The sequence below is a fragment of the Pipistrellus kuhlii genome, unplaced genomic scaffold (genome assembly GCF_014108245.1).
Source record: "Pipistrellus kuhlii isolate mPipKuh1 unplaced genomic scaffold, mPipKuh1.p scaffold_m20_p_11, whole genome shotgun sequence".
Lineage (NCBI taxonomy): Eukaryota > Metazoa > Chordata > Mammalia > Chiroptera > Vespertilionidae > Pipistrellus > Pipistrellus kuhlii.
This window is the reverse complement of record NW_023425416.1, coordinates 48,289,311-48,314,318: the sequence shown is the minus strand read 5'-3', so window position 1 is coordinate 48,314,318 and position 25,008 is coordinate 48,289,311. Positions and strand designations below refer to the sequence as shown.

At 51.4% G+C, this 25,008-nt stretch overlaps 1 protein-coding gene across 4 annotated transcripts in view; it reads left to right on the top strand.

Annotated features, from left to right (window-relative positions):
- FYCO1 (FYVE and coiled-coil domain autophagy adaptor 1) overlaps window positions 1–20,067 on the top strand; it is a 64,628-nt gene extending 44,561 nt beyond the window's left edge. For 3 of the 4 annotated variants that reach the window (XM_036432072.2, XM_036432074.2, XM_036432073.2), the window contains exons 15-18: window positions 2,938–3,033; window positions 10,177–10,387; window positions 15,359–15,468; window positions 16,681–20,067. In XM_036432072.2, the coding sequence (XP_036287965.1) occupies window positions 2,938–3,033; window positions 10,177–10,387; window positions 15,359–15,468; window positions 16,681–16,756 (493 nt within the window). In that variant the 3' untranslated portion in view covers window positions 16,757–20,067. Of the gene's footprint in view, window positions 1–2,937; window positions 3,034–10,176; window positions 10,388–15,358; window positions 15,473–16,680 lie in introns of those variants that run through there. The other variant, XM_036432075.2, reaches the window with a different exon arrangement.
- Window positions 20,068–25,008: the final 4,941 nt, after the last annotated feature.

Genomic DNA, 25,008 nt, shown 5'->3' with positions numbered 1-25,008 from the left:
CCTCTACCACTCACAGGGCCCTGCTCACAGATGCCGGCTGCCCTGAGGGACTGCAGGACTCTCATCGTCAGAGCACCATCCTAGCTGTGCTGGGCTCGGCCAGGCAGAGCCGTAGATGGAGCCTCTGAGGAAGATGGTCAGCCAGACTTGGGCCATCGGGGCCTTGCAGGCACCCTTTCCTGCCCAGCCAACCCGAGCGAGCGGGCAGTCTGCTGTCCAGCAGCCTGCAGAGTTGACACACAGCAATTCAGTAAAAGAGAGGCCAAGGCATTTTGATCTGTGGGAGGAAAATCATAGAGATCGCAGCTGCAGGAACCAAGCTGGAGGACCCCACCCGGGATCCCTCCTCCAGGCCGGCATGAACCCCTGCACTGCATTCCCAGGGACTTCTCAGCATCTACTTGGTCTGTGATCACCACTTTCTTCTTCCTTAGTTCTAATTGGAGCCTTGCCCAGCTTGCGTGGCTCAGTGGTTAAGCGTTGACCTGTGAACCAGGAGGTCACAGTTCTATTCCCAGTCAAGGCACATACCCAAGTTGCAGGCTTGCTCCCCAGTGTGGGGCGTGCAGGAGGCAGCCGATCAGTGATTCTCATCATTGATGTTTCTATCTCCCCCTCCCTTCCTCTCTGAAATTAATAAAAAATATATTTTAAAACAAGTAAATTGGAGCCTAGTCATGCCCTCCCTTGGGGGCATTTGAGACAGAAAACTGCCTTAGCCTGAGGCACCTAACCTGACACTTACTGAGCACAGGCTGTGTGCAGGGCAGGTGCCCAGGGAAGCCGAGAAGAGCACCCTCAGGGCGCGGAGCACGTTGGCGTAGGTGCTTGTGCCTGAAGACAGGGTCAGCTGGACTGGCCGTGGGCTCGGGGAAGTGTGACGTGCCATCTTCCCCATGAGGCTGCCGTGGCTAGCATTGAGCTCCCCCGGCTGGAGCTGGGAGGAGGAAGGTCACTTGTGGGCAGTGGGTTTGCCTCACTTCTTTTCTTAGAAAAGCGCATCAATGACAACAGAAGGAAATGGGTCTGGGAGGAGATAGGCTGCCCCCTAGTGGCTTTGCTTTTGTTCACTGTCATTCTCACATTTTTTTAAGCCTTGGACATATTCTAGCACCATGTGGGCAAACTGCGGTTCTCGAGCCACATGCGGCTCTTTGGCCCCTTGAGTGTGGCTCTTCCACAAAATGCCACGGCCTGGCCGAGTCTATTTTGAAGAAGTGGCATTAGAAAAAGTTCAAGTTTAAAAAATTTGGCTCTCAAAAGAAATTTCAATTGTTGTCCTGTTGATATTTGGCTCTGTTGACTAATGAGTTTACCGACCGCTGTTGTAGCACATGCCACAGTGAGAGCACATGTTACCTGGCTCCTTGGTGTGGACATGTGTACACTTCAAATCAGAACAAGAGCCTCAGGAAGCAATACTGAACCCTCCCCACATACAGTGGCCATTTCCAGCCCGTTTTCCTACTGTTGGCCACAGCTCATTCATAAGCTACTCTGTGGGTCGTGACCCACAGTTTGAAAATCCATTGAAAACCACTCACTACCTTCCCGACTTCATCGCCCACCCAGGCCTACTCCCCTCCCCGCCCCTCCCCGCCTCTCAGCTCCCTCTCTCAGGGCCTCAGGCAGGACCGGCGAGGGTCTGAGGCACCTACTCTGGGAATCATCTCCTTGTGGGTTGCTGGGGGTTGTCTGTCGTCATGATGGTCAGAGAGGGGACAGTGGGTAAGGACATCTTTTGTCCTAAATGTAGAAAGATGGAGAGAACCAGCTGCAGTTTTCAGAGTTTGTTTCATCATATGTTACAGCTCTTTCTCGTTTACAGTGTTTCCACTTTGGATGAGGGTAAAAGCAAATGCAATGAGGCCGGCCTGCGTGGCCTGGGCCCATCTCTTCTCCCCTGGACCCCTGGCTCTTGAGCTGCTTCCTGAGGGACATTCTGTGATTCTGTTGGTTCCTGGGTCAGAGGTGGGGGATCTGGAAGCCATGGTTAGAAGAGCAACAAGAAGAGAGGAGGTCGGAGGTGGGGCAGGCCCCGGGGGAAACGGAATGGCGAATGGCAGGGCTCGCCTGGATGGCAGCGGGCACTTAGTAAGCACTTGGGGGCAGGTTTTTGCTGCCCCTTCCCCAGGGAGAGCAGAGAAGGCCAAGCACACTAATGCACCTTCTCCTTGGAAATGTACAGCTTTTCCAAGCCAGCAGAGTCTGGAATGCATCTGGTTCCATCTCCTCAAATTGGGAGAAGAGAAAACGCAAGTCTCGGCGTGGAAAGGGCTTAGCCAGAGTCACGCCGTTAGTCGCAAAGCCAAGACTGTAACCACCTTGAAGTGGTGCCCAACACCCCCACCCCGAGCTACCTCTCTGCTCTCTGAGCCACAGTGGGCTCCATTGGGGCGCTGACTGTCCCGCTTGGCATGGGCTGATGTGAGCTATGCAGAGTCAGCCCCAGCCGGGCACGTGGGTGCTTGCGGGTGTCCGGTGATCCCAGTGCCAGCCCTCACCACCCCACGTAGTTGCACCCCGAGAGCACATCCCCACGTCGCAGCCTCAGCACTCCAGCAAGAGGCACACAGGAGCCAGGCCAGGCAGTGGGAGCTCTGGAGGCGAGCAGGCACAATATCCAGGCTGTCAAAGGAAGCCGAGAGGCCAGAGCCGCTCTCCGTAACTCAGCTGGTGTGGGATGGGGGGTGGTCCATGTGTGTATGGTCATCCCGTCCCCTCACCTGCAGGGAAGACGTTAGGGAGATCACGCAGCCCTGTTGTCCTCTCCCACCGGTGCCCTCTGCCCACAGGCTATGCGGGCCTGTCTCACGACTTCCGGATTGAAGGGTTTCCATGGGGTCTGATATTGGCTACATGACTCCAGCTGTGGGCCTCAGGTTGTGGGCCCCTGTGTGCTCAGAGCTAAATGACTGTACTCTCGTGACATTTCAGGGACACCACATCAAACTCACTAACCCCCGAGGACACCGAAGACCTGGCCCTAGGGCAGGATGCGGAAATCTGCTTGCTGAAGTCCGGAGAGCTGATGTAAGTGCCCATCCCCAAGCGGGGCATCCGAGGGCAGTGGGTACGGGGCAGAGAAAGTGCTCGCCCCTAAGGGGCATCCCAGGGCAGAGATAGCAAACCCTTAATTTGGCTTTATCCGCATCTCCTTTGGGGAGACTGGGTATTGTTCCTTACTGAACATGTATTGTAGTTTCTAGAAAGGTCAGAAACATCAATTGAAGGCACAATCACAGTGAGGATGCGGGATGTTCTGGACCATAAATTGTAAGACAGCCCCAGCCTTGGCGGGGTATTCGGTCAGGAAGTGACTACACACACGGTAATGCAGTAACACTTCATATTACAGGGGAGACCTCTTCCCCACAATGGTCCTCTCTGCCTCCTCTCAGATGCTTTGGAAAATGTAAACATAGGAAAAGGCCTTTTATGCCATAATTAGAAATAAAGCTTAGTACATGGAAACGTGTTGAATGGAATGCAGTTTTCATACAGGTGAATGACTCAGATCAGAGCTGTCCTTTTTAAAGCATTTGGGTTTTAAAATCATGGATTAGTCTTCTCGTTACCATAGCTTTGGGGAGTGTTTCCATCTATCCTCACAGCTTTGGAGGCAGACAGAACTCTCAGCACCAGCACTTGCTGTTCAGTCTTGGGCAAGTTACCTAACCTCTCTGAGCTGTAGTTTCCACCCCAGAGGCAACATATTTTCCTCCAGGAAAGGCAGGGTTGAGGAGAGAGACTGGCCCCAGCCCACCACCCTCCCGGGGAGTAGCCCTGAGCTACATGCTGACTCTGTGGTATCGAAAAGACAGATAATCGGTCAAGACAGACAGCCTCAAGATTTCCCCATTTCCATCTCCTCACCAGGCTAGAGGCAGGTGGCTGTCTCTGTTTGCATAGGAGGAGACTGAGGCTTAAGAGAGTCAGCCGGCAGCAGTAAGAAGTGAGGCAGGCACCTAATCCAGGCCCCTCTGGCTCCACACCTCATTCTTCACATCCCAATGGGGTCCTGCAGAGGGCCTGCAAGCAGAGGCACTGCCTGTCACTAGAGCAGTGGTTCTCAGCCTTTCTAATGCCGCGACCCTTTAATACAGCGCCTCATGTTGTGGTGACCCCCAACCATAACATTATTTTCGTTGCAACTTCATAACTGTCATTTTGCTACTGTTATGAATCGTAATGTAAATATCTGTGTTTTCCTGTGGTCTTAGGCGACCCTACTAGTGGTTCTCAACCTGTGGGTCATCTAAGACCATCAGAAAACACAGATATTTACATTACAATTCATAACAGAAGCAAAATTATAGTTATGAAGTAACAACAAAAATGATTTTATGGTTGGGGGTCACCACAACATGAGGCGCTGTATTAAAGGGTCGTGGCATTAGGAAGGCTGAGAACCACTGCACTAGACCCTTCAAACTTCTGGAAGAGGCTCTTGCCCACCTCGTGAGTGTTAGAGCCAGGGCACAGCCCCAAGAAGCCTTTTTCCCCAAGGCCGTCCTACCAGCCCTGCATCAGAGAGTCGGGAGGCAGCCGAGTAGGTGGAGATGGCACTCACCTCCTCCCAGACCGGCATTACAGCTGAGACATAGCACACCTCACCTGAATCATCAACTGAAGACTAGCTGAACAGAAACCTGAAAGCTGGGGATTTACGGAAGAAGCCACATTGACACTGGTAGGAAGGGCAGAGACTCCAGAAGAGCTGGCCCACCCGCAATGGGTGCAACTGACATTCCAGAAGGCCATCTCAGCTGCCAAGGTTCCCCCCGAGGAGCGAGCGGTCTCAACCCTACACCAGGCTCCCAGCCCCCAGAGAACCAGAGCCGGGAAAGAGGCACCACCGAGCATCTGGCTGTGAAAATCAGGGGATTCTGTCCGCCTTGGTTTCCTGCTGGAAGCGAAGGTGCCCTCTTTAAGGTCCAGCACACAAAATCTCGTTGGCAGATACTCACCTCGGGCTCCAAAGGAGGGAGGGCGGAGGGACTTCAGTTCTGTGAGCAGAGACTGGGGCTTGTGGCTCCAGGGAGAGAGCTGAAGGAATGGCCACCAGGGTCCTTGTCCTAAGTTTCTCTGTAGATGCTATCTATAGATGCTAGCCTGCGGGAAATGCAGGAGGCCCGCCCTCCCGACTTCCAGTTGTCCCATGCAGGTTGTCCCCTGCAGCGGAGGAGTCAGCTGCCTGGGCCCTGAGGGTAGAGGTCCAGAGGTCCATTCTGCCTCTCACAGGAGAGACAGAATCTGGGATAGACAGGGCTATGTGGCTCTTTGACAGTGTCAGGTTTTTTTTTCGTTTGTTTGTTTGTTTGTTTGTTTCGTCACATGCCCAACCAGTACAGAGCCCTTCACACAGCCAAGTCTTCATCTGTTTGTGCCTGATAAACTCTGCTGCCTCCCCCCGACGACTCCCTGAAACCCAACCCCACCACGAAGGTCTGCAGGCACCAGCAGCTGGCGGCCAGCTTTAGTTACCCCGGGACTTTAGTGAGTGGCCTCAGACCCAGCACCAATCCCGAGTTTGAGCCTGTGACAGTGATAAATACCGCTCACCCCTCCCTAGTGACTCACTAAGAACCTATATCAACCTGAGTACTGCCGGAAGCTCCCTTAGTGACCGAGCCTAACAGGCAGCCAGAAGGCAGAGGCATATCTCAGAGTGCCTTGTACCTTTCACTAACCTGCCCCCAGGCTCAGTGCTACTGAGTGCCGGCCTTGGTGCACCACTTGATCCTACACACCCAGGCCCTGCAGAGGCAGCCACAAACTGGGGGTTGTTTTAAAACTCCAAACAGGTTGCCTAGGGCCAGTCACGGGCAGCATCTGACATTGACCTACACCAGAGACCCTCCCAAGAGCCACCAGAACCAACTAGTGGCAGGCGTCAAACAACGCCATAGCAGGATCCAATTACCTTCACAAGGGCCACCAGACCCTGCTGAGGTGAATTCTGCTTCATGTGGTCAACTCCTGCCCAGAAGCTCGTACACTGGTCGGGGTCAATCCTCAGTTAGCCAGCATGAGGGTCAGCCCCACACATGAACGGGCAAATCGGAATTAAGACTCGGTTACAATAGGAGGGCTCATATAACCCACACCAGGGGCATTCCTGGAGCACCCCGTCCAGTGGTCAAGGAGACGGTGCCACTGGGTCACACCCACTACGTAAGACCAGCCTCTAAAGACGGGAGACATAGCAGATCTCCTAATACACAGGAACACTAAGAAGTAGCCAAAATGGGAGACAAAGAAACATGCCCCAAATGAAAGAACAGTAGGAATGTCCAGAAAAAAAAGACAAATGAAATGGAAGCAAACAATCTACCAGATAGAGAGTACAAAACGGTGGTTATAAAGATGCTCAGGAGACACCTGTCTTGCCCAGCCAGCCAGCCAGCCTCCCCTCCCCGGCTGCCCTGAGGAGGCAGAGGAGTGCTGGGCCGGCCTGTGGGCAGGCGATGATGCTGAACTTCTGCGCGGCCCCCAACTGCATGCCGAAGAGCACGCGGTCGGATTTGGCCTTCAGGTTTCCGAGGGGTCCGGCCAGATGCCGGAAGTGGGTGGAAAATTGTAGGAGAGCAGACTTAGAAGACAAAACACCTGATCAACTAAATAAACATTATCGATTATGTACCAAACACTTCGAGACTTCTATGGTCTGTAGAACTAGTCCTTATACCAACAGTGCCTTTAACCCTTGAAGAGAAGGGAAACAAAGAATACTTAAAATCTTCATTTGAAATTTTGATTCCTACGGGAAAACAAAACATACCTCTAGGTGGACATGGGGCTGATGAAATCCCAGAAGGTCTCTTTACTCCGGATCGCTTTCAGGCACTGGTGGGAGTGCCGGACAAATTCTGGGGAAGAGGTTCTGAGAAAGCGCTTTGAGACGACAGCAGTCAACACACTGTTCAGAGAGCACAGCAGAGGCGGGTGCTGGAGACCTGTGAGCGCTGCGTTCGGGAAGAAACGCTCAGGGAAGTGAGACCCTCACTTATTGTCGATTACGAGTGATGACACAGTGGTCACAGCAGGGGAGAGCCCCTGCCTGAGTTAGTGAGGTTTGCTGACGAAGCTCCTATCCTGAGAGAGGAATTGGTGGGTTTCCTGCTATGAAGCTGATGCGGAAATTCTGGCTATGAAATTTCACACTACGATAACCGAGACGTGGGGATTCAGCATGGAATATTGTCGTGGCCAGGCTTACACTGTGTCCAGTGGATTTTCTTCCAAAATGAAAGTTGTTGCTTCTAGACTTTTGGAGAAATACCCCCGAGCTGTCTACACCCTCGGCTCTTCCTGTGCCTTAAATATGTGATCGGCAGAACCAGTGCCTGTAATGGGAGTGTCTGGAACAATTAAGGAAGTTTGTTCTTTTTCCCATCCATCGCCACAACTGCTTCTAGAGCTTGACAATGTAATTCCTGTCCTCTTCCAGAACAATGAAGAAAGGAGTAAAGAACCAAAGGAAATTTGCCGTTCTCAGTGGACAGGCAGGCATGATGCTTTTGAAGCTTTAGTGGACCTCCTACAAGCATTCGTTTCACATTTAATGGTATAAGTCATGATACAAATATTGATGAAATAACTGTACAGCAGGCTGAGCATTTGTATTCTGTAGTGCAGTAACGTATTTTGATTTCGTTGTTACCATTGTCGTTCTTTACAATGTTCTATCTTTTACAAGAGCCTTTGGGGAAAATCTGATGTCTTTGCAGCCAGTAGTTTGACTGTGGTGCTGCAATCACTGAACGAAGTGATGGAAAATATTGAAGTTTATCATCAATTTTGGTTTGAGGAAGCCACCCACTTGGCAAACAAACCTGATATTCAGATGAAGCTCCCCGGGAAATTCAAGGGAACCAGAATCTCAGCTGACCTCTGAAGGTTACTAGAAAGAAGCTCTAAGTGTTTCAAGAGTGGAACACATTATCCAGGAACTGGAAGATACAGTCTCAGAACAGCGCCTCAAACTCTTCAATGCTGACCTCTGATCCCCTCTGTCATGGGACAGCTCATATTCAATACATCGGAGGAGCACCATGTTGACATGTACAGATGTGATTTACCCAGTCCTGATACACTCCCCTGAGCTGCATTGTGGGAGAATCAAGTGGAAACACAGAGAAGAAGATAGAGAGCTTCCACCCACCATGTATGAAGCCCTCCACCTGCCAGACATCAAGTTATTCCCTAATGTTTATGCATTGCTAAAGGTCCTATGTGTTCTTCTTGTGATGAAGGTTGAGAATGAACGCTCTGAAAATGAGCGAAAGCGTGTCAAAGTGTACCTAAGGAACACTTTGACAGACCAAAGGTCCAGTAATTTAGCTTTGCCTAACATAAACTTTGATATAAAACATGATTTGGATTTAATGGTGGACACATATATCAAATTCTATACAACTAAGAGCTACCTACAGATAATTCCAAAACTATCAAAAATACCTAAGAGGCTATGGAAATAGGTTTTCTATTACATTTGATACTGAAAAAGGAACTAAGAAATTTGAAAACATAGAAAAGCTATAAGGTATATGTAGGCCACTTAATCACTGGATATATCTTGAGTACATTAGCCATTGGTAATCTGATGGTTTAAATGGCCCCTGTTTGAACTTTCGTGCTTGGAGAACTAACTGTTCTTCCAGAGGGTGGCGTTGAAAGTGCCAAGTAGCACTCCTGTGTGATCTCTGCTAAAGTCGTTTTAGACATAACATTTGTTATCACTGTGGATCCAGTTGTCGGGTGTTGAGTAATCAGTTCTTCGAAGAAATTAATTTTGAGGTGTGGGAGGAATATGTTTCATAAAACTTTAACAGTGAAGCTCATGACTAACCTTTGAATAGCAGGGGTTTTAAGTATACTATTAGAAATCTGTAATGGACAGCTAAGGGAATTACCAGCTAGTGAAAGAAACGGGAGCTTGCCAAACAAGGATTTCAGGGTAGATTTTGTCTTTATTTGATGATCTTAAAAAGGAACAAGTTACCGTTAAACATTGAAGGAAGAACCTGCCATTGTCCTACATCTGGGTGTTGCTGTTTACATTTCTTTGTTGAGCCTATATCTTCATAAGCTTTTTAGCAAGTATCTGTCGAACACTCTGTTTCATGGTCAAGACAGGATCAGAGATCATGGATACTGACAACAGACTGGTTTCTTTTATTCTGCCTTTTTCCATGACTGTATCTACTGCCTTGTCTTGATGTATAAGCAAAACCTACAAAAAAATGTGTTTTGTCATTTATCTAGGAATAATACAGAAAGTGTTGCTGTTATTTTTGGCCAAGAAAGTCAATTTTGTACAGTTTATTTCGACATAAATAAAATGTGAATTTGTGTTACAAAAAAAAAAAAAAAAAAGATGCTCAAGAAACTTAGAACTTCAACAGCATGAAAAGGGACATAGAAACCATAAAAAAGGACCAGACAGAAATGATTAATACAAAAATGTGAAATGAAGAATATAAATAGTATAAGAAATAAACAGTAGGTTAGATGAAGTAGAGAGGTTTGCATCAACAATTTGGAAAACAAGATAGCAGAAAATATTCAATTAGTGCAGCAAAAAGAAAGACTTTTTTTTTTTTAATGAGGATACTTTAAGGAAACTTTGGTACAACATGAAATATAACAACATCTGCATCATAGAGGTACCTAAAGGAGAAGTGAAAGAGCAAGGGTTTGAGAAACCTATTTGAAAAAATAGTAAGTGAAAACTTTCCTAATCTGGAGAAGGTGAAAGAAACACAAGTCCAGGAAGTGTAGGGAGTCCCAAACAAGATGGAACTGAAGAGGCCCACACCAAGACACATCATAAGTAAAATGGCAAGGGTTAGAGACGAAGAGAAAATATTAAAAGCTGCAAGAGAAAGGCAGTTAGTTACCTACAAGGGAGCTCCTATAAGATTGTCAGTTGACTTCTCAACAGAAACATTTTAAGCCAGAAGGAATTGGTATGAAATAGTCCAAGGGATAAAAAGCAAGGATCTGCAACCAACACTATATTACCCAGCAAGGCTATCATTTAAAATTGAAGGAGAAATAAACAGCTTCCCAGACAGCAAAATGCTGAAGGAGTTTATTACCATTAAATCAGCTTGCCCATGTTGATCAGGTCCCTCTCTGCATTTGTTTTGTTTGTTTGTGTTTTTTTAGGGTAAAATTGCCCTTCACAGTGGATGAGATTGCCAGCTTCGGGGAAGGTAACAGGGAGCTGTTTGTGAGGTCCAGTACCTACAGCCTCATCTCCATCACTGTGGCTGAGGCGGGTCTCACCGTCAGCTGGGTCTTCTCCTCCGAACCCAAAAGTATCTCCTTCAGCGTTGTCTTCAGGGAGGCTGAGGACACCCCGCTGGATCAGTGCAAGGTGAGGACTCACATCAGGACGCCTGTCCAGGCCCTCCCTACCGCAGGGCGTGGCCGTTCTGCCTTCTGCTGGGCAGGCCTTTCTTGAAAAGTTGTGATAGGGGCACCAAGAGAAACCAGGGTGGGAGAGCCCTCTGGGCTGCATCACAGAGCAGGCATAGTGCCTGGGCTTGTCCAGCTTGGAAAGGAGAGACCTGGAAGCTCAGGAGAGTGGTCTTCAAATGTCTGAAGGTCACTCCTTTGTCAGAAAATGTCAGTCTGACCTTCAGATAGATTTGGTACTTAGAACTTTGAGGAATACAGATGGATAGCTCAATGTAAGGATTATTTTTTAACAGAGTTTGCCTGCAGAGCAGTAAGTATCAGTGTGAGAGATGACCATCTTCTGAGATCCCTGCTTCTGGTCATTAGCTTTGGGTGTTCAATAGCTCACCACAAAAACATAGTCACTGTGTCATTTGGATTGGTTGGACTGGAAGTCTTCATGCCAGGTACCAGTTCATACACTCCGAAGACATCCTAAGCTTGCAATATTGACGGTGGCCTGGACTGCAGTTCCCAACCTGGGCCTCACGTTAGAAACACCTGGGAGGGTCTTTAGACCCACTGTCAAGGCCACTCCCCAGACCGAGTGTGGCAGGTGATTGCTGTGAGCGGCCAGGTTGAGGGCCTCTGGGCTGGATCAAGGGGAGGAAGTCAAGAGTGCAGAGGTCGCGGTGGAATTTGGGACACGAGCAGGTGAACAGGACCCGTGTTGGCTGATTGAATGTGGGGTGAGGAGGAGGCTCGGAATCCATGCCTGTGCCTCTGCAGGGACAATGGATGAGAGCTGGTTTGGGTAAAAACCCAATTCCATTAGAATCCCTGAGTGGAGGGAATGGTGAGGACAGTCAGCCACGCTGGACTGGGACAAGGGGTGGATCCCAGGCCTTAATTTGCTTGTCCAAATCTCCATTTTCCAAAATTTCAAGAATCAGGATAGAGAATAGCAATTTGGGGTGCCCTGGGGGGCTCGGAGTGGGGATGGGAAGGGCCCCGAGCTGGAGGCAGTCTAATTCATTCTTACCTGAACACTGCTTTGCCGTCTTGCCATTTTGGGGGCTGACAGCCATGCCACCTACCTAGCTTTGGGGCACTTCCTTCCTGAAAGGTGGCAATCCCCCAGCCTGGAGGTCCTGGAGCATGTGGTCTGAGAATGGATGCAGGGTCACCTGCCAGCTGGGCACTGGGAGGGCAGTGTCTCACACTATGGGGCAGATAAGGAAGCTGAGGTGCATAGTGACTTGGCTGTGTGGTTGGTTGAGCAGCAGTAATACCGATGCACTTACCAGCTCCGCTCTGACCCTGCCGTCCAGCCAAGAGCTTATACCAGCACCTTTGCTGTTCACTCTCCCGGTCCCCAGGCCCACCAAGCACCTAGCACTGCAACCACTAGGATTATTATAATACTGGGTGTTTGTGGCCGGTAGGGCTGAGCTGACTAAACCAAGTGTTTGGGCCTTTGCCATTCCACCTGCCCACATGTCGCTGAGCCCTGGGTCTCTCCTCTTCCCAGTCACTCACCTGCCACACCTGGGTGGTTCGTACCAGGAATCACCATCTTGGGGGCCTGGGGGAGCTGTCCTCCTGCCTGGCTTCCAGGGGCCTTCCCCGGGTTATGACCACCATTGCCTTTCCCACAGTGGACGCCAGGGGGCAGAAGAAAACCATCTACTGGGGAGTGAGCTGGGTGCTCAGTTGCTCCTCTGCCTTCCCAGGCCCACTGTCCCCAGACAGCTGTCGGTGGAGGTTGTTATTTCTGCCTGAGGTCCCCAGACAGATGTCACCCTGGGGATGGTCCAGCACACATCCTCAGCTTCAGTCCTGGGGACCCCCCTGTGTGGTCCCCTGACAGCCTGGGTCTTGCGAGAAACAACGGGGTGCAGTGTGATTGTGAAGGGGCAGACACAGGAAGTGTGCTTTTGCTCTCAGTCTGTTCACAACCATTTACTGAGCTTCTGCTCTGTACTGGGCTCTGTAGGGCCTGTGGGATCTGCCCTTGAAGAGCAAATGATAGAATCAGAGCCTCTAGTAAATCACCCCCGTGATTCATGGGGTGAATGTCGTAATCAGGGAGTGGGCGCTGTGGTCCCCTAACCCAGCCTGGGGCCAGCGATTGGGGCAGGAGACCCTGGGCCGAACCAAGAGAAGCCTATGGGGCCACGGGTTAGAGAAGTGTCCAGGCAGGAGCAGCACAGCAGGGGGCCGGCCCCATCTCTGTGGCACCGGTCAGGCACTCCCCACCCTGCCGCGCCCTCTCCAGGTGACTTCCATGCCTGGACACGGAGCTTAGAGACGGGATTTGGGAAGGCACTTGTTAAAGAAACAGTCCACCAGGAATTAGAGTTTACCCTTGTGAGGGCACAGGCCTGCACTCCTGGCAGAGGACCCAGGCTTGGTCAGAGAAACTCAATGGCCACAAGGGGCCACAGAGGGAGTCAAGGGAAGATCCAGGACTGGGAACAGGACCTTCAACTTCTTACTTTTTTTAAAAAATATTTTTTTATTGATTTCAGAGAGGAAGGGAGAAGGAGAGATAGAAACATCCATGATGAGAGAGAATCATTGATTGCCTGCTTCCTGCACCCCCCTTCCCCGCCTCCTCATCCCCTACCACACACACACACACACACACTGGGAATTGATCCCTGCAACCCAGGCATGTGTCCTGACTGGGAATCGAACCGTGACCTCCTGGTTAATAGGTCGATGCTCAACCACTGAGCCACGCCAGTCAGGCTAACGTCTTATTTATCGAGATATCATTCATCCATTTAATAAGTCATTGGGTGCTTTTGTGTGCGTGTGTGTGTGTTTTAAGTATATTCACAGAGTTTTGCAAACTACCACCACTGTCTACTCATATCATTTCCATCACATCCCCCAAAATATGGACCTACTAGCAGTCCTTTCTAACCTCTACCAGCAACCACCAGCTTACTCTCACTATGGACTTGCCTGTTTGGACATTTCATGTGAATGGAATCAGCCAGTATGTGGCCTTTTTAACTGGCTTTTTCCATGTAGCATAGAACCCTTGCTTTGTACCAGGACCCCAAGCCACTGGAGCCCATAGAAAGATCAGCTAAACCAGTGGTCGGCAAACTCATTAGTCAACAGAGCCAAATATCAACAGTACAACGATTGAAATTTCTTTGGAGAGCCGAATTTTTTTAATTTAAACTTGTTCTAACGCCACTTCTTCAAAATAGACTCGCCCTACTTGTGGAAGAGCCACGCTCGAGGGGCCAAAGAGCCGCATGTGGTTCTCGAGCCACAGTTTGCCGACCCATGACTTCATGATAGTAGGTCCTCATGTGTCTCTGTCCCCTCCAGGCTTGTCTTGGGCCCGTCCTGCTCCCTCACCACCAGCAGCTTCCAGCCAGAGCGAATGTCCTGCGGTGGCAGGAACACGCCCCGTTCACTCTCCCATGCCTTTGGGACCTCCCTTTTGGTTTCTCGTTTACTCGTGTGTTATTCAGAAGTGTGTGATGTAGTTTCCAAGTATTTGGGGATTTTTCAGAGATCTATTCATTTTTAATCTAATCCCATTGTCAGAAAACACACTTTGTATAACTGCATCCATTCAGATGTAAGGTTTTTTTTTTAACAGCCTAATAGAATACCTGGTGAGTATTTCACGTGCACTTGGAAAGAAAGTGTATTCTGCTGTTGTTGGGTGGAGTGTTCTATAATAATCAATTAGAACAAATTGTTGACAGTATTGTTCAAGTCTTCTATTTCCTTTTTTTAGGTATGCATTTTTTATTGATTTTTAGAGAAAAGGGAAAAGAGAGACATCATTGTGAGAGAGAAACATTGATTGGTTGCCTCCCATACATGCCCCCCAACTAGGGATGTAATCCACAACCTTTTGGGGTTCAGGATCTTGCTCCAACCCACTGAGCCACACTGGCCAGGGCCTATTTTCTTATTGAGTTCCCCTCAATTATTGAGAGATATTGAACTATCCAACTATAATTGTGAATTTATTTTATTTCTCCTTGTAATTCTACCTTTTTTTTTTTTTCCTTTGTGTGTTTTGAAGCTCTGTCATTAAGAGCATAAATGTGTAGGAAGATGTCCTCTTGATGAATTGACATCTTTATCATTATGAAATTATCCCTAGTCATATTCTTTGAGCTAATACTCACTTTGATATTAATGTAGTCAGTCTAGTTTTCTTTTGACTAGTGTAGCATGGTACATCTTTTAAATCCTTGTACTTTTAACTTATTTGTATCTTTACATTTAAATTCCATTTCTTATAGGCATGATGAGGTTGGGTCTTGTTTTTATTCAACCTGATAATCTCTGCCTTTTAATTGGGATGTTTAGACTATTTACATTTAATGTGATTATTGATGAGGTTAGGTTTGCGTATACATCTTCCTATTTGTTTTCTGTTTGTCCTGTCTGGTGGTTGTTTCCTTTTCCTCTCAAAGCAGTGAGCTAAGGCTCGTCTTATTCGTTCAGAGATCCCTGTCCTTCATTGCCTAGTGTTCAGTCTCTTGAAAACTGCTGCTTTGTATAAAACTGGGGCCAACAGGAAACAGCCAGACAGACAGATTTCACCTAGAATGCGCCCCAGCTTTCTAAATCCAGAAGGGACTGCTTCTGCAGATGGTGGGCGTTCTGGGATGGCCGTGGTCAGAGGGGCTGGGGTCTACTCCTTTGGGGTGTTGGCCAGTTCATGATCTGGATGAAACTCATACCTACCCTGCTACAGGTTATCAACTAGCCATGGCGTGTGGAAGGCACCCCACTACCCCTGGGGGCTTATCCCAGCCCAACCCAGCTCAGCTCTGACCTCAGACAGGACGCTCAGTCTCCCTGGGTGTCCGTCTCCTCCCCAACAAATAAAGAGTCTTCCCAGAGGGTCCATGAGGCCCTTCTAACCTCTGATGGTTTTCCTTATCTGCTCTCCTCCCAGGTCCTCATTCCCACCACCCGATGCAATTCCCACAAGGAGAGCATCCAGGGCCAGCTCAAGGTCCGCACCCCAGGCATCTACATGCTCATCTTCGACAACTCCTTCTCCAGGTAGGGCTCCTCATTCATCAGATTTTGGAGTGATGGTCTCAAGAACAGAGGTGGACATTAAAAATAGATTATTTAATTATCATTCATGTATTATTAAGAGCTCTGATTTTAGACCCCTACACTGCAGTGTTCCGATGCGTTACCAGTTTTATAAACACACAAGCTGATACTTGTGTCACATACAGTCTTCCTACATGTCGGGTATGTTCTCAGCCCTCCACACTTACGGACTCACTTCAGCCCCACAGCATCCCCAGGGGGTAGGGACCGTCTCTCCTAATGTTATTGCAAAGGGACTGAGGACCAGAGGTAAACGAGTGGCATTCCCAAGTCACACAGCTAGTGATGGAGCCAGATTGGAACACAGCTGGCCAGCTCCAGACTCTGGACTCCACCGGCATGCTCTCCTGCCTCTCTCTGATGTCCAGGTTCCCAGTGTCCAGGCCACAGAAAGGCTCAGTAAACACAGTGGAAGGATTCAGTGGGTGGGTGGGTGGGAAGTGACAGATTGTTGAAGGAGAGAGGAATAAAAGAATGACGGCTAAAGCTAGGGATTATCAGGACTAGAATTGTGAGGCGAAGTCCCTGGCCCACTTGTCAGGGAGCAGGGGCATTGTGTGCCGTCTCTGGGAAGCCCGGGAGCAAAGCAGCACATCCAGGTCCAGGAGAGGAGGGCCTGGGGCGGGAGAGGGCAAATAGGGCGATACGGCTTGGAGGGCAGCCAAGGAAGGACGTGGGAGGGGACCAGCAGTGGATGAGCATCGCCCATAAGCCAGGGCTCACAGAGACATGAGCCAGGGGAGTTACGGTTATGGTCACCCATCCCTTTGGTGTCCTCTGGCTCCAGCATAAGCCCTTAATTGGGGCTGCCTCTTAGCAGACCTGCCTGGTCAGCACGCAGCCACGTCTCTTCTGCGTGGTGCCCAAGCTAGTGGCCACATCCCCCCACCTGGACCGCTGTCCCAATCCACTTGGGATTTTAGCAGAATAACTGGACAGAGCACTCCGAAAGTCCATGGTGATGTCCCAGGGCCCTGATTCTTTGCAGAAAGAGAGCTCATCTGGACAGACAGGAAATGGGGTGCGGCCCAGGCTCTGAGCAGAGGCCCCCTCAAAGGGCTCTCTGTGCCAACCCTCACCCACCAGGCCCCTGCAGCCTCGGCCTCTTGGCTCTCAGGGTAACACCCTCCATGTCCATCTCTGTTTCCTCAGGTTTGTCTCCAAAAAAGTGTTTTATCACTTGACGGTCGATCGGCCCGTGATCTACGACGGAAGTGATTTCCTGTAGCCTCCGCACCTGGATTTCAGCAGTTTCACTTCACCCACAGGAAACACTACTCTCTCACCTGCCACACAGAACACTAAGACAAAAACAACAAAAACAACCCAGCCACTCCAAGCTGATCAACTGTGCCACTCAGCGACCCCCTGGCTGCTCTCCCAGCTGCATGGTCCCGGCAGCATGCGCTCAGCTCTGTGCTTCACGCTCAGCTCCCGAGGGCTCACGCAGCCTTTCCCTGGCTGCCTCACCCGGAGGGGCACTGCCGGAGGGCTCACCACTCCTGGGGAGTTTCACAGGCCAGAGGTGGTACCTGCTTCTGCCCATGGGAAGAGTTGCCCTGCTCTGCCAGCCTGGCCCGGCATCCTGAGAGACCATGAGCCAGATGCCCTTGCCAGCCCCGGTGAGGCCTTGGGTCCCAGGGTCATCATGACAGTCAGGGCGCCAGGGGCCCTCACGAGACCTCAGCCAGCCTCCTCCAGCCATGTTCCTGTCCCTTCTGCCCCAGGAAGTTCTGCGTTGCTCCCACACTCACCAATTCCAGAGGCGCCTCCAACTGCCCCTTCTTCCTGAGCCTTCTGCTGGACAATTCTGTCTGTGAGCAAAGCCCTTCATCACCAGGCCTCCCAGATCTCCCCTAAGAATCAGAACTGGAAACAATCTTGTGTTCAGGGGACAGAACCCACCAAACGCCGATTAACGCCAATGTGTGGCCAGAAAGCAGGCTCGTGCTTGGCTGGCCTGCAGGTCCCTCCTATTGGCTGATGGCCTTCGTTTATACAAATAGGAGCTGCCTCGTGTGCAGATAACGTTTACTAATTAATGATCATAATCAGGATGAGAACCACTTTTTACAACATGGGCCTTCTTAAGTCTTAGGTAACTCATGTGTAAACAGGCACAAGTATGAATCTGCTCTTTGTTCACCATTCGGCCCCTGCTCCCCACCTGCCAGGTTCCCCGGCACCACTCGCCCACTTCCTGCTGCTCAGCCCGAACCTGATGCCCAGGAGCCACCTCCCCTGGGGCAGATGTTTCCTTTTCCTGGTCTCTGGCCCTCGGCTTCGCCCCCCTCCCACTTCCCCCCCCTAGCAGCTCACCTTTGATGGCCTCTGTGCCTGTGGCGGGGGGGGGGGTGTGCAGCCACAGCCTCAGGCCTTCCAGCTGAGCAGAGCCCACGCTGACCTGACCCGGGCTGAGGGAGCGAGCACTGGGCCCGGGCAGGCTGCTGACCAAGTCACAGCCCCTCAGGCTGCACTGCCATCCATGAGCCTGGCCTGACCGGTTCCGAGAGCTTGAGGCTGGGTCAGGGCCCCCTCCGGCACGGTGCCCAGCAGAGCACTCCTGGGGGCCGGGGTAGGAGGAAATGGCTTCTGCGTTGGGCTCAGACCTGTCATCCAGATGGAGACCTGGGCACTTAGGTTCCTTTAAGGGAACTGAACCTTCAGGAGAAAACCTGGGCCTGTGCTCTTTCCCTGGAGCCAACAGAGCTCTGGCATTTACGGCCGGGGGCCTGGTGGCGCCCTGCACCATAACCGCACAGCATGGCACGGAGACCTCACAGCACCTGCTTGTCCTCAGGTGTGCCACCGCCCGAGATGGAAGGTTTCAGGGCTCTTGTTCTGCCTTTGAGTCCCCTCCCCCTTCCAGGAAAGTGTAACAGGAAGTAGCTGGCTCACCTGAAAGAAACTAACAGTTAAAGGAGAACGCAGGGCAGTCTGGGATCTGGTGAGAGCTTAGCTTTCGCAGGATCCCGGGGAGACGGGCCCAGCTGATGGCTTTCCGCTGCCACCGCCATCTGCAGCTAGAACCAGCATCTAGTGAGGAGCCGATGGTTCCTGTGAAAGGCCTGGAACATTCTATTCGCCGCTGTCCTGCAGCTTTAAGACCATTTGGCGGGTCAACCCAGAGCCACTCCTGGGGAGCAGGGAGCCTTCACGGTGAGCACCCCTGGAGCGTTGACTGCAGTCGCAAAAGGGCTTTCGCTGGTGGGAGGACTGCCTATCTCCAGGTCACAGCCCGCCCCTGAAGCATGTTTTTTTGTGTGTGTTGGATGCACTCCTATCAATTTGCGTGTGAGGTCAAGTTTGCCGTGCACCCTGCAGCTGGAGACCGCCTTGGCCTCCTGAGCTGTGGCTTGTGGCAACAGCTTTATTCTAAGCAGGGTCCCCGCTTTACTGAGGCTTCGGGGTTGGGGTACTTTTTAAAAACGCAAATGACAATGAAGACCTAGCGAAGGTGGTAGCCCAGCCAGTAGACAAAATGACACTAGCAATCAACCAGGAGGAAACGCCTTGGGTCCCAGGTAATGAAAAGGTAAAACAGCTGGCCCAGCTCTCTGAGGGAGTCACTTATTTTTTTAATATTGATGCTGGCTGGCTTGTTCACTACAGCCTCAGCAGCCACCACTAGTCCAGCAGCCTGAGCATGTGGCCTTCGTCAGGAAGCAGATTTGGGTGAAGTGTGACCTTACAGAGCCCACTGCACTCGGGCCCACTGGGCCAGGAGCAGACAGATTCTCCAGGAGGAACGTGGAACGGGAAGCCCCCCTGGGCTTTGGGAAGTGGGAAGAAGCCTCACACTAACTCAAACATGAAGGGGATGGTTTCTCTGAACGTGGTGAAGCCATTCCACTCACAGAAAGTCCCAGCTGGGGATGAAACCTCAGTCCCTGGCTTATGGTACCAGTTAGGTGTCCACTGCTACACTCAGGACTGTCATTTCTTAAGGTCTGCGTTGGTGACTCCATGTGAGAATCCCATCCACAGACTAGGGTTGAGAATTCTAGCAGAGAAGCCGTCTGTGGTGCTCAGAGCTGAGGGTTGACCTTCACAGCCACTGCTGTCAGCTGTCCACCTTACAAAACTCCCAAAAGGCGCTTTTTAGTGGAACTTTGGGTTTTTCTTATTTCATTGTGATTCTTTGAAGGAAATGGGAAAGACGGAATAAAGCCTTTAAAAATAGTGAAATATATCTAAATATCGGGAGGCATTTTGATAAAAAGGCTTCCATAGAACCTGGCTGTCCAGACGCTCTGGCCTGGTGGCTGCGGAACACCAGGGCCTCAGGTGTACAGCGTCTGAGCGGAATTGCACTTTCATCAACTAACCCTTCAGTGGGCTTATGGGATAGTGGGCCTGGGAACCTAGCTCGCTCTTACCTGCCAAAGAATTGCCCTAGAAGCACATCAAATGCCAACACCCCGCCTGCACAGTGGGGGTGAGAGCCTTTTGTATCCCCAAACATTTCTTTACAGCACCTGCTGCACCGTTTGGAATGTATTTTTAACCTCAGGATTTAAATAAACACTATGACATTGAGAATGGTGTCGTCTTTAATTCCATTGGGATGGAAGGCAAGCTGCCTTGTTGGGAGATGGGTTCTGAGAAATCGCTTGGCCTGATCTCAGTATTTCCCGGTCCACTTGGGCGGGTGTTCAGACCTGCCTGGGCCAATCCTCGTTCCAGCCCACAGCGCTCCGCCAGGCAAGCTGCCCTCGGCTCACGTGTCCCAGACAGCACTGGGAGCAAAGGGCGGGCGTCTCATTTACCAGAATAGTGGGGGTGGGGAGGTCATGGATGGCTTAAAACCACAATTAGTCCACCTGTGGTACAAGGCCGGGCAGCTGGCTCCCAACTTACACAGCTCTAGGGGTGTCAGGCCCAGAGCCGTGTCCCAGTCACTCCTGGACGGCCAGATTGAGGTCACACCACATCGGGGGATGCCCGGGCTCCTGCCCTTGGCTTCCCTGTGCCTCACGGAACACCTCCCAGCTCCCTTCGCTGCCACCTTCCCCCTGCCTCCAGGTTCTCCCTTCCCTTTAATCGGCTGTTTCAGAGTCACTGCATCCGTGTACACCCTGGCTCCGTTCATCTCCACCTTCCTCCTTTCCCTCACCCTCTCAGCATCGAGCACTGCCTGAGTGATTCAATGCCCGAATCTTTAGGGACGCTGATGGGTCCTGATGCCTTTGTCAGCTGTAAGCCCTCAGCACTCCCATTGGCCAACTTGGTGAGGGACAGAAGCTCCTTGATCTCCCTTGGCCTACGAGAAGTTTGGAGAGGGTGCAGGTGAGGTGAGCAATCAATAGCCCCGTCCCCTGTCCTCCCTTATGTCCTCAACCCAAGCCTCCTACTGTCCAGCAACAGCCTGAAGTAATGAAAGATTGGTTCATCCAAGCACCCAGAACAGCACCGAGAAGGGGTCTCTAGATGGAACAGTCCCTCCAGAGGCTTGGCTTTGCGGGCTGCGGGCTGGGGGCTGCGTCTGGGGCTGGGACCTGGGGGGCCTCCGTGTCAGAATCCCCATCGCACCTCCCCCACCGGCTAACGTACCAAGCAGCCCAAGATGACCTAAGTCTGCTCCAGGCTGGCCAAGGCCCATGCTTGATCCCAGGCTCCTGGCCAGCTCAGCGCCACCAGCTCCGTGGCATGTGCAGGGACCAGGCCTCAGGCCACGTGCGCCCCTCGGTGCTGGGGACGCGGTGATCCCCCGGTGACTCAGAAGGACGCTCGGCAGGGTCAGCCCTCTCGGTCTGAAGATGCGTGGGAAAAGCCCGCCGCCCACACACATCCGAAAAGCCCAACAGAGAGTGAAACCGGCCGCGCCTTTGAGAAAACGGGCTTCTTTGGGGGGAGCAGTTGAAGCTGAAGCCGTGAAGAGGCAGGGGGCGGGCACAGCGGTTCTGAAAGCCGTTCGAGGCGGCGGGTGAGGGTTGAAAGAAAGGTCAGCCTTTTACTTTTCCCACGCCCCGTGCTTCTGGAGGAAGATGGCAGAGCCGCCGAGCAGAAGCGCGATGGCCAACCTCGGCCTCTGATGTGTGTCTCCTCCCTCCCCGCCGCCGCCGAGCCCCGTGGGAGGACTGAAACCGTGTGGTTTCCCCACATCTCTGGCCCGTGTGCCCTGAGGTTAGCTCCGAGTTCGCAGCCCCAGCGGGAGCCGGGAATGAATGGTTTTCTTGGCTAAAAAGGGAGCCAAGTGAGGCAGGCCTCACGAGACCTGTCCTGGCCACGTTTGGCGTGGGGCCCGCGGCTCCAGGGCCTCACCAAAGCAAAGGTGGGCGCAGGAGGCCCAACCCAGCTTTCTGCCCGCAAGGAGCCCCACCGAGCCATGGAAGGAAGAGCCCATTCCTGGGAGCCTAACGCTGCTGCCAGGTCAGTGGGCAGCACCGTCCTCTCCCTGGAGGCTGTGGGAGGAGGAGGAGGGCCTCTAAGGATGGGCGAGCAAGGAAGGGGTGAGGAGAGGGACGAGCAGGAAGGGCCTTCCCCGAGGCTCCCGGCAGGGCTGGCCCGCAGGCAGGTGAGCAGAAGCTGCCTTTGGCATCGGAGGAAAAGAGCGGCGGGGAAAGGGCAGCGTGGGTGTGGCCAGCGCCAGCCACCCCGTCCAGCGTCCAGCGGGTTAGTGGAATGGGCCGTTTACCAAACGGACACCAGAGGCAGTGACGGCAGACGCTTCTTCCTCTGACTCGGCCGCCTTCGGGGCCTTGCGAGCATCCACAGAAAGGAACCGGGGAGAGCAGGCACCACCGTGCTTCCGAGAGGCCTGGCCACAGGCCTCGGAGGCGGGTCTATGCGTGGAACCGGAAGCCTTTGTAAAGACAGCCCCTGGCCGTCGGCAAGGACGTCCACCGAACAGTTGGATGTCCTCTTGCCCTGGTGGTGGAAGAGGATGGGGAACCAGGACCCATCTCAGATCAGGCCTGGAGCCGCTGGGTTGCCAAGGGTTCAGACATCAGGAAGAGCCCAAGACTGACCCAGGGCTCCGTTCTGCTCCAGAGTCAAGCTGTCCGCGCAGTGTCAGTCAATGGAAAGCAAGTACCAAAGAGTTTCTTAGAAGGAAGTTCTCTTATTTTGGTTCCCTGGTGGCCTGTTAAAATGCAGATTCATGGGCACCACCCAGTCAACTCGGGTCCACCTGAGCTGGCTCACTCACAGTCTGCCCGGTGACCGAGGCGGAGGTGGTCTGGGAGCCACACCGAGAAGGTCCTTGAGGATGGCCGCCGTGTCACCACTTTGGTTGGGGCTTGAGGAAAGGGGGTGAGATGAGCTAACGGCTCTATTTCTTCATTTATCTCCAACAGCGACCCTTACACCGTGGAACTGGGACTCCTCGCTCAGCATGTTGGCCCAGCCAGATGCAGTGATGGAAATTTCATTCTCGTATGAAAATATTCCACAGGTAAAACCTTTTTACACCCACATTTTTTTATGGCTTGTATTTATATTCAACGGGCGTGTTGCTAACGGGCAGATCGATGGCAAATGGAAAAAAGTCCCTTCCACCCCCCCCAAATCCAAAAGAGTTCCCTTCATGTCCAAAATTTAAGAATCAGAGGAAGTAATGTGAGTTTTGGTATCAATGGGTATGGGTTGGTGGAGATCAGGGGGGGATTGACAAGGGATTTTTCCCCAAACACACACACACACACACACACAACAACAACAACAACAACAAATATGGCTCCCAAGCTGGTCCATACACTGATTTCAGAAGCTCTGAACTGGGCTGGGGGGAACTGGCGTCTCTCCCCTAACTTCTAACGAAAATGTAGGCCTCCCCGCAGTTAGGGATGTAGATAACCTGCCACACCAGTATGAATTAGCAAGACCTGTGACTTCGTCACCAGTGGAAATGACAGATATTTTCACGTCATGTGACATCTGTTGCAGACTCTCAGAATATCATGGGTGCTCATCTCCACCCAGAAACAAAGGCTGTCCTTAGGCCTGCTGGTAGATTTTATTTAATGCGCCAACAGAGAGGCACACGTTATTGCTAGCTCATGAATCGTTTTTAATATTTGGAGAATTATATACCAATAGAATTGGTTTCCTTGGTAATCCTACATATTTGATTCATTTTAAAAACACCGAGCAGGGGGCTAAGGGTCTTGTCGGATTGCCAAAGGTGCATGAGACCAAAAAAAAAAAGAGGGTCCGTTGATCTTCATGGAAAAGAAGTCACAAGAAAGATCAGCTCCGTGCAGCACCGTTCACTGACGGCAATAGTGGTGTTTCTAACTTGATAGGTTCTTGCCATAGTCAGCCAGCTGGTGCACATGAGGGAACCAGGGCCCGGGGTTCAGACATCGGGAAAAGCTCAAGACTGACTCAGGGCTCCGTTTTGCTCCAGAGTCAAGCTGTTCATGTAGTGTCAGTAAATGGAAAGCAAGTACCAAAGAGTTTTCAGGGAACGTCTGAGCTATTTAAAGAAGATGGTGTTCCCACGGCTCATGCTCAGATGGCTGTGGGCATGGTTTTCTCTAAACCATTCTCACTTCACTGGAGCATGGACTATGCGATGATTTTTTAAAAGTCCTCCATTCACCAGGAATTTCAAGGCCAGGGTGGGGCAGAAGATGCCTTTGCCCAGACTCCGACCTACTTTCCATGTTAAGCTCCAACGTCTGAGGCCAACTCAGATTTGGAAAAGCAAGCACACCCACTCAAAGATTGCAAACACAGAACACATGTGACAGCTTTTCGTTTATTGAATCAGAAAGTTACTGGAAGTGTCCAAGGTCTCATCCTCTATGGCCGCCGTTGCTGGGTACATGAGCCCATCATGGAAAGACCATGTGTAAGCACCACCCTGCCATGGCAAAGGCCTCCAGGAAAGGATGACCAGGTCAGAATGGCAGGTGCTCACGGGCTGCTTGCTTCCTCATGCAGGTCTGTTTGTGACAGACACCGTGGGCCAACATAAGAAATCATACATACACACACATACACCTTTCTCAGGAGTGAGCCAATGGCAGTCTGTGCCACTCACCATGCTGTGGGGAGAACTGGGTCCAGCCCACTCTAGCCAGCCCTCCCTGGACTACCCGCTCCACTCACTGCCTGTAGGGAAGGGGATGGCATTACTACTCTAAGGACACAAGGTGCCATTGCTCCAGGTTGTCCATCTTTACTTTTCCAAAGTTTCCTGGCAGCTGATTTCTGATACCTGCAGTACAAATGGGACACATGACTAATTTTAAATTTTAACCAATTTATTCACTCAACATACTGTGTCTACCACATACAAGGCACAAACACCAGATCAGAAACACACACACAAAGCTGCTTGTCCAAGGGCTCACCCAAGGAGGCTGCCATGTGAGTTGTGTGTCCAGGGAACTGTCTGCAACCAGCTGGTAAGCCATACAAAGGCCAGCCTCATGATTCTCAGCCACGGGCTATCACGTGACAGAGCCACGTGACATGGCTATCATGTGACAGAGCCTTCCATAGCATTCTCCCAAATCTGATTCCCATGGC